Here is a 13,697-nt window from a genome sequence, read left to right on the forward strand (position 1 = left end):
AGGGATGCAAATTCATTTATTCAGGATTCCAGTCTTCCACCATCCGTGTTGTTACTGTTGGGCTGCCCACCAAGTTGCCAAGGCCCTTTAAACTTCAAATCCACATTCCCAAAATAACCATTTTTGACAGGAGACACTTATAAAGGGCAACACACAATGCCTTACAGGATGGTTAAATCAAACAGTGACTGATTTCAAAACAATTGGGCCTGTATTCATCTTTGATTTACAAATAAATGCAAAATTTCCAAATCAGGTTTTCCCTCTTAAGGACAGGAACTAGGGAAAAACAGGTATGCATGTAGCGATTCTGAAATGTGAACTATGGAAATGAAACTTGGAATGCAATGCTATATAGATTACATCTGAGCAGAAAAAAGCAGAAGAGTGTATGCCCATCAGAGAGACACAAAAAGGGATTATAAAGAACCTTTTTGCTTAGATAAAATATGCTTTTTGTGAATTTGGGAAAACACATTCCACATTCCACAGCTCTTAACTGAGCCCAGACTTCAGAACCTGGTGCAGCAGGATTCTAGGAGTACAGTAGAGTAGGAAACAGACCCCATAATGTTACATGTTAGTAAGAGTTTATTAATAAGGTTAACAAAGAGCAGCAGCCTCTCTCAGTCTTATACATGAAACATGTTTATTGATCTTTAAAGTCTTACATTATTTAAACCAGGTTGGCAAAAGCTGAGAGAGATCACCTGCTTTTTAGAAGGCTCATATGAGGCCTAGCTAGTGTGGACTTTGCTAATCCCAAACTACAATTACAGACTGGTTTTATGATGTCCTTATTCATCCTTGTAAAAAAGATGTTTAAACCCAAAAGCAATTCTGGCATGTTTCATCACCCAAAAAAACAATTTAATTTGACAACTGCAAAATAAACCCACAGATACATTAAAAAAGAAATTTTTTCTAAGCTCTTAGTGCTTAATTTGCGCATCTGGTCTAAAATCTATACTGAAATGATTGCTGCCAAATGGAGTCTGACTGAAACATTTTCTGTGCGTCATTGCAAGGGGCTTGTGTTCACTCCGCCGAAGTACACGATGAGTTTGAGAGGAGCCCTCATCTTCGGCACGCCACGCGCCCCCGGCCGTAAACGCAGGGGCGCCGAAGGCCGCATTCGGCTCGGCTCAAACGTGCACGCATCAGTCACGGCGCGCGGGCCGTCCTTTCGGACCGCCGGCGCCACTCAAAGAGAGCGCTATCCTATTAAAACGAGCAAGCCGGGGGAGGACACGGCCCGCCAGTCCCACACAACAAAGCGAAAAGGCCAGATAATGTTGCGCTCCCCCGCAGTTTAAGAGCAGAGGGGGCGACCGCGTGGGCGGAGTCGGGCCGCTCGGGGCGGCGAAAGGAACGCCGCGGTGTTATTTTACGCACCGTTTCGCCGCTTCTGCTCGGCGGCCAGACCCAAACGCACACAAACAAAGCTCACTGGAACACCGCCGCCGCCGCGAACGTAGCCATGTCAACACGCGAATGCGCTGCTTTGCGTTTGCTTTGAAAGAAATTATTTAAAAAAACACCCTGTGGACACAAGCTGGCAGACGTTATTAGAGGTCACAGTTATTGCCCGCTCTGAGGAAACGGAACATTTTCCTGAGTGCCGAAGGTCACCGCCTGCGCTTGTGCTTTTTAGAGCATAACCTTGTCGTTTCCGTGAAAACATGATTTTTCTGTCAATTCGCGAGCCTACAAAGCACGTGTATGTGAGATAAATGTCGGCTCAGGAAACGTACGGCTCGGGATTAATGGGTAATGCATACTGAAAGGGCAGAAGTCAAATAACAATCCATTCAAAACCCATGCCTGTTCTGACAGACATCACCGCCACTCGAAAAAGCAATACAACGAACATAAACAGAGAACGTTGTGATGTATGGCTTCATGCATCGGCTGTATAATTTACGGTAACTTCAGAAACGTTCAGCAACTTAATGCCAGAGACAAAATGCTGAGAACAGTGGGGTAATATCCAGTCGGTGGTCTCTCCCGCCCAGCCACTCAGCAGGTACGTTACACAACAAAAACGGGCCAACCAAACCAACACATCTATTTACAGCCTGGACTGAACTCCAGCAAACAGCACCACTCAAAAAAAGCCACAGAAAGGCGAGAGCGGCATAATCTCCTATTAACGCAGAGCAGCGGCATGAAGCAGTCCGTCAAGAAAACCGCCAAAAATGTTGCCGTCGGCACGGAGCACGATAGAAACAATCGCAATATTTTATTTCTGTTTTCCTTCAAACAGCTCCTCAACCTTGGTATGCTACACCTCAGCCCCCCCCCCCCCCCCCCACAAAACACACATGAAAAGCAGGAGGGGGTTGGGGGGCAAATAAATGTCAATGAGCCATAAAATCACATTCCTTTCAGGGGGCTGCCAAGAAAAATCAGGGGAAACGGCCACTGTGCGAGCCTTAGGGAAGAGGAAGAGGAGGAAGAGGAGGAGGAGGAGGTGATGTCAAAGGGCGGTGCGACAGACGCGGGGGGGGCTTTTGGTGAGTGGCCCCCGTGCTTTTGTTAGCCTCGCAGCGCGCGACGCAGGTAAGACAAAATGGAGGCAGGGACCGAGGCGCCCCCTCGTAAATACTGAGACCCGCAGAGCTCAAAGACCTGACCCGTGTCAGCTGGGGGGGGGGAGTGGAGGCACGGGTCTGGGTGGCCCGCACGCGCGTGCGGGTCTCAGTATTTACGAGGGGGGCGTCTCCGGGCAGCTGGGTTCGGGCAGGGGCCCTCTTCGGTCCGAGAGGCCGGGAACTGGCCCGTTTAGTGCCGGGGAAGAGGGCAGGCCTGCGTTGGGGTTCACGCGGTGATGAATTGGGGGCAAACAAACTCCCCGCCGTCTCCCTGCGGAGCGCCCCGAAGGTTGGGCCGGGTCTCGGCTAACTGGCCCAGTTCAGAGGAACACGAGCCTCTCCAGAGCCTTCATCCTGCCGCATTATGTTCTCAGATGGAAGTTTCCGGGTCCTTCTGCGGCAGATACTGAATTTGATTCTTGTCAGCAAAATGGAAGAGAACCTATTTAAGCTAACCTGATTGCCTGCTTTTTCTCCACTGTATTCTCGCCAAATAGACATCCAACATACTGTATGGGCAAAGATCCGTTTGAAAGGTTTTCAGTATAGTAATAAATATTATTGTCTCAAAAATGAAGAAATAAATGTAACTGATCCGTGAATAAATGCAGCTGATCCACAAATAACTGAAACTGATCCATAAATAAATGCAGCGGGGTCTCGTTTGTGCATCGCCTGTTGCATTTATTTGTGGATTTTTGAGACAATCCTTGTGGCATGATTTGGAAAAAAATCTACAAATAGGTTTTTGTCCCCACTGAGTCTAGTCCAGCCAATCAGATATTAAGACATCATTTCACCCACACTAATCTGACCAATCACAGCACATACCGGATTTAGTATTGTATTGTGTAGCGCAGAGACAGCCGCTCGGGTGGGAAGATTGGTGTGATGGCTTTGCTCTTTGATCAACAAATGAAGCCTTCAAACCCTGAACCAATGTGAAACCACATCATCTTATATTTGTACTATCCCATTATATTTGCAGAGGGGATGACGAAAAAATCAGTAACTTATGGTCAACATGGCCGCCCGTAAACACTTGCAATGATTAATGTTGCAGCGCTGCTGACTAACTGTAATCAATGCAAATCCTGCTGCCGGGATTGTCTCAAAAGTCCACAAATAAATGCAAGCGACAGGCCATGCACAAATGTGACCCTGCTACATTTATTTGTGTTTCAGTTACATTTAGTTGTGGATCAGCTGCATTTATTTGTGGATCAGTTCCGTTTATTTGTTTATTTTTGAGTAATAGTACCCTCATATTTCAGCCGGGGCCTGGACCTTGTGCATCTGTCAGATTGCTCCAGACTGAAGCCACAGGGGGCGTCAGCAGGCACAAATCATTTGTGCTGCTGTTTAGAATGGAGGGCTGGTCAGCTCTCCAGGGTTACTGGAACAGCGGTAATCAGGGGCAGCAAACAGAGCAGGAAGCGCAAGCGTAGCACAGCCACCATTTTAAATTGTGTTATTCAACAGGTCAATAGCACAGCAAAAGAAAAATGCACAGTATTAAAATACATAACCATCAATGACTGTTGCATAATGCATGAAATATATTAATGTAAAATGAAACTAAAACCGGTTTAAAGATGTATGTGAGGATGTCCTGGTATAAAACAAGCGTTAAATAGTACAGTTCATGAACACCAAAGCCGAGTGATGCCAACAGCTGATGTTTACACTGTTCTATAAATTCCGTTCTGCGCATTTATTGCCAGTCTAAAGATCCGTGGCGCTGCCTACTAATGTACTTGCAGGGCGGACAGAATCAGAGGTCCTCATTCTCTGATTGGCCGGCTGCTGTCACCGTTTCTGTGCCCACAGAACAAACAGAGAACTGGCAAGCTGATTTCTGTATGCTCCGCTAACACTCTATTCGTCAAGCACATGTCACATGATCAAGCGGAGAAACTGGTGGAATCGCTCCCCCTCATCCCAAGCTGGTTCCCACATTCAAGCGCAGAAGCAGAATTTTCCGCTTTTCGGCAAAACCTTGTACTAGGGTTCACACAGAACAAGTGCCATTATAAGCAGCTGAGAGACGGTTCACTATGCACAGAAGCAGAGGAGCATGCCTTGCTCTAACGAAGCAGATATAAATGTCAACTCTGGTGGTTATTCTAACGGACTGTGACCACTCGGTAAATTTTGAGCATACTGTAAGTCAAATAAAACTGCAGAGTAAAAAATTTCACCACCTAGCTATTTCACCACAAGAATGTGCAACTATTCTACTGCTAGATCAATTCTTTTCCATCTTGAGCTAGACGGCAAGGCATTCACTATATCTGCTGGTAAACCAATCGCATACATCATACACTAATCACATGATTACATAATGTGCTGTTCAAGGCCAATGTGTAGTTCAGCAGCAATGTACAGTTGAGGACCTATGTGCACCTGACGGTCTCTGTGTATTACAGTAGTTGCTGTTTCAAATGTTCAAAAGTGCCAAACTTAACTTTAAAAAGATATAGGAGAGACCCAAGTGAATTGCACACCTGCCATCCAAAAATGTTCCACCCCTTATCATCCTAAATCAGGTGTATTAGCCTCACCACATTTATTTGATGATTCCAGTGACTCAAAAAACGAATGAATCAAATAATGTGATAAACAGTACACACTCATCTAATATCTAATGTATCAGATTATATAATGAGCAGCAAAAAAAGAGAGAATAAACAACCTGCCCATTAGGGATAAAGTCTATACAATATGAGCTAGCACTACTCCTCAAAGTACAATTTACTTCTAGATGCTATACATGAGTATAGCTGTATCTCATACATACATACATTACTTAAGGATTTAGCAGAGCTCATAGCGACTTACACAATTTTACATACTTCACATTACATTAACGCTGGATATATACGAAATGGGGTAGTCCTTGCCAAGGTACACGCAGGTCCTCCGAATCGACTACCTCGTTACAACCAGTTCTTACCCACTGTGCCACCTCCTCCTTCTGTTGCTTAGCTAGAAATATAGACATTTTGTGATGTCACGCTGATATTTATGTAGCTCCCTGGTTAAGGTACCTCTATATATCAGGGACAAGAGTGTGAATGCAATCTAGCAAATGTGTTTTAGCGTCATCGGCAAAGTGCTCCTGTGGGTACACTCTTTTGGGCAGAAACACGGCCCGTGTCTGGAGAGAGACAGGTCGGGGTGTAAGCAGGACACGGAGAACAGAGGCGTGTTTCTGTGCTGAAACAGGGCCAGGAGCCACAGAACGGTTCTGTGCCAGAGCCTGATTCTGCACTTCCTGTATCTATCACTAGGACGCTGCTGGACAAACCTTTCTAACGTATTGCGCTATCAACAATATATATTATAGAAAACAAACCGTACGGTCTAACACAGGGCAATGACTTAATCGATCAGTTTGTGCATCTTCAGTTACACTTCTGAAACCCAAGCTTCACTCCAGGAAGAAAACGATCTCCGGGGGTTTCCGCCTTGGAAACGGACTCAAGGCCGCTGGAGATCCGTAGCGTGACTATCGCAGATTCGATGCATCCCACCACCCCCCTATTCAAACCATCAGCAGTGCTGTCTACACGGCTCACGCGTGTGACGGCGTTTGGAGACCTGGAAAGTGCCGGCCCTGTGCTAAGCAGCGTTTACCGGTCGCACCGCCGCTAAGCCGAATGCTAATCAGTGTTAAATCGCGTTCAGTGCGCCGGTCCTCCAAGGAAGAGCGCCGTGGGCCTCGCGACAACTCACTGCTGATCTCAGCGCCAATCAGCGGCCAATCAGGAGCTCTGACTGCACGCCAGACCTCGGAACACCGGCAGGGAAAATCTGGGTCTGAATACAACACAGACTGACAAGAGTTCACACCCAATCGGAACCTGTTCTGGGTCTGAATACAACACAGACTGACAGCGTTCACACCCAATCGGAACCTGTTCTAGGTCTGAATACAACACAGACTGACAGCGTTCACACCCAATCGGAACCTGTTCTGGGTCTGAATACAACACAGACTGACAGCGTTCACACCCAATCGGAACCTGTTCTAGGTCTGAATACAACACAGACTGACAGCGTTCACACCCAATCGGAACCTGTTCTGGGTCTGAATACAACACAGACTGACAGCGTTCACACCCACTCCAAAGCTCTTCCAGGACTGAATACATCACAAAGACTGACAGCATTCACACCCATTCTGATGCTCTTCCAGGACTGAATACATCACAGACTGACAGCATTCACAACCACTCCGAAGCTCTTCAAAAAAACCAGGCAGGTATAAGCACTTAATATAATAGGATAGCAATTGGCACCGGCCCGAGAGTCTCGTACAAATCATTCACACGTTGCAATCTGCTCGGCCTCTGGAGAAACAAATTCAGACCTGCTGCTTCTGTGTTCCGCCTCACAAAATGAGTTAAGGGAAATGTGAAGATGATTTCCCACTAAAAAATGTAATGAATTGGCAGATTTTCAGAGAAAGATGCAAAATGCAGAGATGGTTTGATGGATGAAACCTGAAACTAGCATCGCCAAAAAGACTTGCTTTCCCCGAGTCACACTGGCAGCTCGAATGCTTTTTTAGTATTCAGTTAGGGTACACAGTCGAATAAAATGCGTGGCACGGTCTTCTCTGGGTCCAAAACAATCCAACCGATGGCACACAAATCAACATCACAAGATATTGTGAAAAACATAAAATTACCCATGCTCCAAAGTGAAGACATTTTACATTTCAATTGACAATCATGGATGAATTAAGCTTCACACTCAGAGCAAGGCTCTGTCTGTACACAGCTCAGAGTTCGCAATAAAATCCCCACTCTCCTGCCAAATAACAAATTCATTATTCATTCAAACAAATTAAATAGCTTAATGACATTTACTAGTGATGTACAACTATCTAAGGCAAACCACATGATTTGAACCTTTCTGACTGGTTTAGCCCTCTTGCACTGTGTAACTTTCTCTACAGCTGAAGAGCAGTCAGTCTGAGGTGTAAAATGTATGATTATACTGATGGTGAGAAAGTGTGTGACACAGAGAGAAGAGTACGTACTGATGGTGAGACTCAGGTGTAAAGTATGTGACACAGGGAGACTCAGGTGTAAAGTGTGTGACACAGAGAGACTCAGGTGTAAAGTGTGTGAGAGAGAGAGGAGTATGTACTGATGGTGAGACTCAGGTGTAAAGTGTGTGACACACAGAGAGACTCAGGTGTAAAGTGTGTGAGAGAGAGAGGAGTATGTACTGATGGTGAGACTCAGGTGTACAGTGTGTGACACACAGAGAGAGGGGTACGTACTGATGGAGAGACTCAGGTGTACAGTGTTTGTGAGAGAGAGAGGAGAACGTACTGATGGAGAGACTCAGGTGTAAAGTGTGTGACACACAGAGAGACTCAGGTGTAAAGTGTGTGACACACAGAGAGAGGGGTACGTACTGATGGTGAGGCTGCAGTCGTAGAAGCTGTGCCCGGGGAAGCACTGGCACCCCCACTCGGTGCACAGCCCGTTCCCGTTGCAGAAGTTGGGGCACCGGAGGGCGGTGAGCAGCTCCCCGGGCCTTTCGCCCAGCTGCTGGGAGCGGCGGGTCCTGTTCTCCAGCAGCCTCCTCTCGCACTCGTTCTCCAGGAAGGGCAGCAGCGCCTCCTCCCAGGCCAGGTCGTCCTTCAGCTGCAGGTCGGAGATGCACAGGTCCACCGCCTCGTCCAGCCTGCGGCCCAGCAGGTCCCGGCACACCGCGCCCACCGTGGAGTTGGCCAGGGCCTGCTGGCAGAGCTCCAGGGCCTTGGCCGAGGTGAGGCCGCTGGGCGTGGGCCAGACGGGCCTCGGGGCCGGCCCGCCCCCCCGCAGGTGGTCCTCGGGGAAGAAGTAGGCGAAGCTCTCCAGGTCGCTCTGGGTCAGGCTGTGGAAGCCGATGAGGGGCTGGAACTCGAAACGGCCCTGCCTCTTCGTCCTCCGCTCCGCCCCGGCCGACCCCTCCCCCGGCGGCGGGTTTGAGTGGCGGGGTTTAAGAGCCGGCGACCGTTTCCCTCTCGCTAGTTCCTGTCCGCGTGGCTCGTCGGGAGGAAGTTCAAAGCGCTGAGCGTTTCCGTGCGGAAGGTCCCGTGTCCCTGATCTCCGGCCGCCGCCGGGGGGCCCGATGTACTCGGACGTGACGTCGACGAAGGGGAAGAGGGTCGTTTGATCCACATGGTCGTGGGAGAGGCAGCGTGACGGAGCTTGTCGTTCAAACGGCCCCTCGGTCTGGCCGACGGCGTGGAGGGACATGCTGTATCCTCTCTGGCAGCGGCAGAAATTCCTCTTCCTCCCTGGCTCTACGGCGGGCGGCGAGGCATCAAATAGGCTCTCTCCAGGCGCTATCCTGACAGGAGAAAGGGTGTGTGGGAAATCTGTGTCACAGGGCAAAGGCCTCTCCCCCCAGTCTCTGATGCAACCCCACACGTCACATGGTAGGAATTTCAGATTTGATAAAGGACAACCTTCCATTTCCCTGATTTATATTTGGTAGCACCTCTGTGGTAACATAAAGGTCACACAGACTGGACTAATCCATCAGGAGCCTGGCTGTTTTGGGTGATGAAGCACGACCTCAAAATTAAACGCACCCTTAAATTTATTTTCAGGTATTTTTAAACGTAGCTACGGGAGCTGGATTACGGCAAGAAAACTCTCAGTAATTATGAAACCCATACATTTATGAAGCTGTTTTAATGGAGAGGAAATAATGGCAGTGCACTACCACTGCAGGTGAAATTAATTCCTAAAATAAACAGGCCTAATGTAAACACGCTCGCTTTCTTAGCAGCCCATACTCGGGGACGGTGAGGGGGGGTCACTAGGTGCTAACTGGTACAGATGTACTACCCTTTGAAATGAGCCCCTCCCCCGATGACGTGATTACTGCTGCTCCTTAACAAAGTGTTCAGAGTCACGGGATAATTACCGTTAACAAAGCGCTCAAAGTCATGAGATAATTACCCCCACTCCTTAACAAAGCTCACAAAGTCATGGGATAATTACCCCCACTCCTTAACAAAGCTCACAAAGTCATGGGATAATTACCCCCACTCCTTAACAAAGCTCTCAAAGTCATGGGATAATTACCCCCACTCCTTAACAAAGCGCTGGGGGTCACGGGATAATTACCTCCACTCCTTAACGAAGCGCTCGGAGTCGCTGGCGCTGTAGGGGGTGCCGTCGGGCCCGTGGAAGTCGTTGAGGCCGGTGCGGTCGAAGGTCCCGCACAGACCGCGGGTGGCGTTGAAGTCCGCGCTGGGCGCCCGGAGGGACAGACTCATCCCCCAGTCGCTCACGTCGGCCCTCACCAAGGCCCCCGACGGAAAAACGATCTGCGGGGCGGGGCAAGAGGGCGAGGCCACTTCACAAACCGGCAAAATGCGCACCCTCCCTCCTGAATTAAACACCCTCTGAATGGGGTTCGTTTGAAACGTCAATATCACCCTCCACCTGGGGCACAGAAGTCAGTCTCAATCGCATGTTTCAGACATCCGTAGTGCTACCTGTTCTGCACCTGGGCACCCAGCATACAGGGAGCCATGATTACTAATGTAGACGTTGGATGCAAATACAAGATGACTAATTAAGCTCTCTTAAGAGACCACACTACGCATTCTCTGTTTTAATATAACTGCCAGAGCTCTCAAATGAAGAGGTAGTGATGATGCTTGGCAGCATGGAAGCATTCTTCAGCATTCCATTTACCACAAGTCCCACTGGATTCACCAAAGGAAAGAACGTGCATAAAGATGTTATGTGCAGTTACACCAGGGTTTTCCCCCAGGTATTAATGGCAGAGGTGCTGAATTCATGAGCACCTGCACAAAAATCAGAGAAAAATCAATAGAACCTCAGACTCAGTTTTCCGTGGTGCTATTGAACAAAATTGGCAGAGTGCAGTCATGCTTTCACCAGGTCCGGTGTAGGAAAGACCACAGCTCACAGCTCTTACCGAGGCCCTTTCATGAAAATTAAAAAGACATTGAAAATGAAAAACTTTACATTTTCATTCTAATTTCTGGATGAAAGATATATAGTATACCTGCATAGTATACTGACTACTGGACTCAGCCAACTACAGTCTGTAAGCTATTGGTACACTCAGGGTTTGATACTAGACACAATCAGTACTGACATGGTCAGGCTTCAATGGCAGACACAGACAGTACTGACACGGTCAGGGTTCAATGCCAGACACAGTTGGTACTGGCATGGTCAGGGTTCAGTGGCAGACAAAATCAGTACTGACATTGTCAGGGTTCGAGACCAGACACAGTCAGTACTGGCATGGTCAGGATTCAAAGCCAGACCACATGGTGGATTGAAACACTGGATAACTGTCTTAACAGGATGAGTTACCCAGCTGCCCATGAAAGTTTAGGGTAAAACGCGTTCCTAAGATACAGCAGCTCAGCTGGCGGGTGAAGTCCTCACAGACAATGGCAGCACTGTGTAATATGCCTAATTGCGCTCACGGTGACTTTTCTGCCCTGGTGCGTCTCCAGGATCTTGATCCGCTCGGACGCCGGGGGCCCCAGGCTCTTCACCGACAGCTGGGGGCGGGTCTCCTGCAGCTGTCCGTCACACATGTCGAAGGCGATGACATCGTTGCCCTCGCGAGCCGCCACCCCGCAGGTGCAGGACACGGAGTAGTGGCGGCTGCCGCAGTCCCACTGCCTGGACTGCACCTCAAACGGCCGGGACAGGCTGCGGTACAGCACGAAGGTCCCCGTCTGCTGGTTATCATAGCGCCTACAGAGAGGGGGGGGGGAGGGGGGGGGAGAGAGAGAGAGAGAGGGAGAGAGGGGGGGGGTGAGGGAGAGAGGGGGGAGATAGAGAGAGGGAGGGGGTGGGGGAGAGAGAGAGTGTGTGTGTGAGAGAGAGAGGGGGGAGAGAGAGGGAGACAAAGAGGGAGAGAGAGGTGTACAGTAGGAAGCTCCATTACTTCCCAACCATTATTTCCCAAATGGAGTTGTGCAGTTCTAAGCCTAGCCTGACTTCAGGCAGTCATCCAATGCAAAAGATTTGCAACACAGCACTAAATATTTATGTAAGATTATACCAATTTTTTCAATTACTTTCGGCCTCCTACAATGGGCGGACTATGTATGAAAGGGGCTGCAATTCATACATGAATAATCTGACATGGTTCCATAAACCCTCAGATTACAGTTGACTGTCTGCACTTTTAACCTCAAGTTTGCTGAAACGCCGGGTGTTTTACTGTACTGCTCTGTTTACACGGAATAAACCACAGAGAGAAAATTTAAACAAAGATAAAAGCATTTTCTCATTGGACTGACTCCACCTTCTTATTTTCTTATTTCTCATAATGTCTTCCTTGACTTTCATTGGCGCAACTCTGGTCCTCATGTTGACAGACACCACAAACAGACTCCAAAGGCAATCAAAAGCCTAGAATCAAGACTACATACTGTCTTATACCTACACTAAGGAAGCAGCTGAATACACCCAATTAATCAGCAACACCAACAAAGCCATTTCTCCCAAACATTATGGTGCCCTGAAATGGGACCGTGTATGAAAAGTGCTGTACGTTCTAAATGGTGGAACCAAAATGTATACAAAATACCCTTTAATAAAAGCTAAGAATCTGAACTTTAACCGCGTTTGAATCGTTTGATTACAAATCTAAAATTGTGGAGTACGGAGCCAAATTAATACAAAATATGTTTTGTGCTTTGTCCTAAACACTATTCACGGCAAATACAGGGGTGCATGCAGTCATATGCTCATTATTCAGAGATGTAAGCATTTTCCTCGGTAAAATAAAAGGAAAGTCAGTGAGGACAACAGTAGGTTATGACAGTAAATGGAGGGACGTAATTAGCTTGGTGGATGTATGTTCAAAGGAATCCATTAAGCACTTGAACTCCAGTGTGTCTAATTAACACGGTTTAACACAGAAATGCAAATCATTTTTGGCATTCTCAAAGCAGAGAGACAGTTACTCATTTTAAATTTGTGGCTCTATTTTCACAAACCAGGCCATTTTGTCTTTCATTTCTGGAGTGTTTATAAGTATGTGTCTTTGTAACAGATAAAACTGGGACGAATCTCGAAAGTATCAGACTGTGACGACCAACAGACTTGAAATACGCTCCCAGATCTAAAAAGACCAAAGAGTAATGCTGAACATAATTTAATTGGCTTTATTTTCTGAAACTCTCCCTTATGGGAATATCATGCTTGAAGACATTTCTCAGCAGGGAAAAGGCAGCACTGGCTGATAACAGTCTCTCGGAATTACACCCAAAGAGAAAAAAAAAAAGATTGATGACAAGAAAGGAGTTCTGTTCGGCTAAACATTTATTTTCACACACTTCTGAACAGCGAAGTGATACCAGCAGTTAAATAAGCCCTGAAAACTGCAGACGGCTTCCGATCAAAGTCATTCAAAATATAATATAAAAGTGTGAAAACACTGAGTGAACAGGCCCCTGACTGGAAAAGATAGTAACATAACAATATAAATCATAAAATAATAATTGAATTACAAAAATATTAATTACAGAAAGCATTAAAGCACTTCGGCAGTATGAAACCTTATTGATTTATAGTTGAGAAAGGGAGGGGTGGGGAAGAAAAAGGGATTTAACTGGCTGTCTATATGCAGTAATTCCAGGGTTACCTGCCATCGAAGGTAATGAGGTGAGGATCAGTCAAAGAGTAGCAGCTTGCGGTGGGGACGTCCTGAACAGTCACCTGCGCAGACGGGATAACACGGCTTAGCCTGATTACAGAGCGGGAGGAGGGCCTCCATTAGCTAAAAAACCCCATGTTTGCACCAAACACAGCTGGCCCTTCGGCTTGCAGTGACCGATGTCCTGCTGTCTGTCTGATACAGGAGCAAGCAATCGCATGCTTTACTGCACTGCACTGTACTTTCCTTCTACTGGAAATGCACGTCTGTGGCACGCAGGCACATGGAAGACTCCATTATGGCAGAATCAATGGAACTGTCACGTGTCATTTCATTCCACTTAAGACTAAAATATGAACCTGTTCAGAAACTGGCAAGTCCAACCCTGATAAACGTGAATGGCAAAATTAAAGTGCATCACATAAC

The 13,697-nt window shown here is 47.4% G+C and overlaps 1 protein-coding gene across 1 annotated transcript in view; it reads right to left on the reverse strand.

The window, feature by feature from the left end:
* Positions 1-13,697, reverse strand: part of si:ch211-246m6.5 (von Willebrand factor D and EGF domain-containing protein) — an 88,187-nt gene that overhangs the window by 52,755 nt on the left and 21,735 nt on the right. Inside the window, exons 9-12 of the mRNA XM_064309799.1 lie at positions 13,260-13,333; positions 11,083-11,359; positions 9,737-9,939; positions 8,029-8,951 (exon numbers count right to left, since the gene is read on the reverse strand). Of these exons, the coding sequence (XP_064165869.1) occupies positions 8,029-8,951; positions 9,737-9,939; positions 11,083-11,359; positions 13,260-13,333 (1,477 nt within the window). The remainder of the gene's footprint in view (positions 1-8,028; positions 8,952-9,736; positions 9,940-11,082; positions 11,360-13,259; positions 13,334-13,697) is intronic.

This window comes from Anguilla rostrata, chromosome 15, assembly GCF_018555375.3.
Source record: "Anguilla rostrata isolate EN2019 chromosome 15, ASM1855537v3, whole genome shotgun sequence".
NCBI classification, from domain to species: domain Eukaryota; kingdom Metazoa; phylum Chordata; class Actinopteri; order Anguilliformes; family Anguillidae; genus Anguilla; species Anguilla rostrata.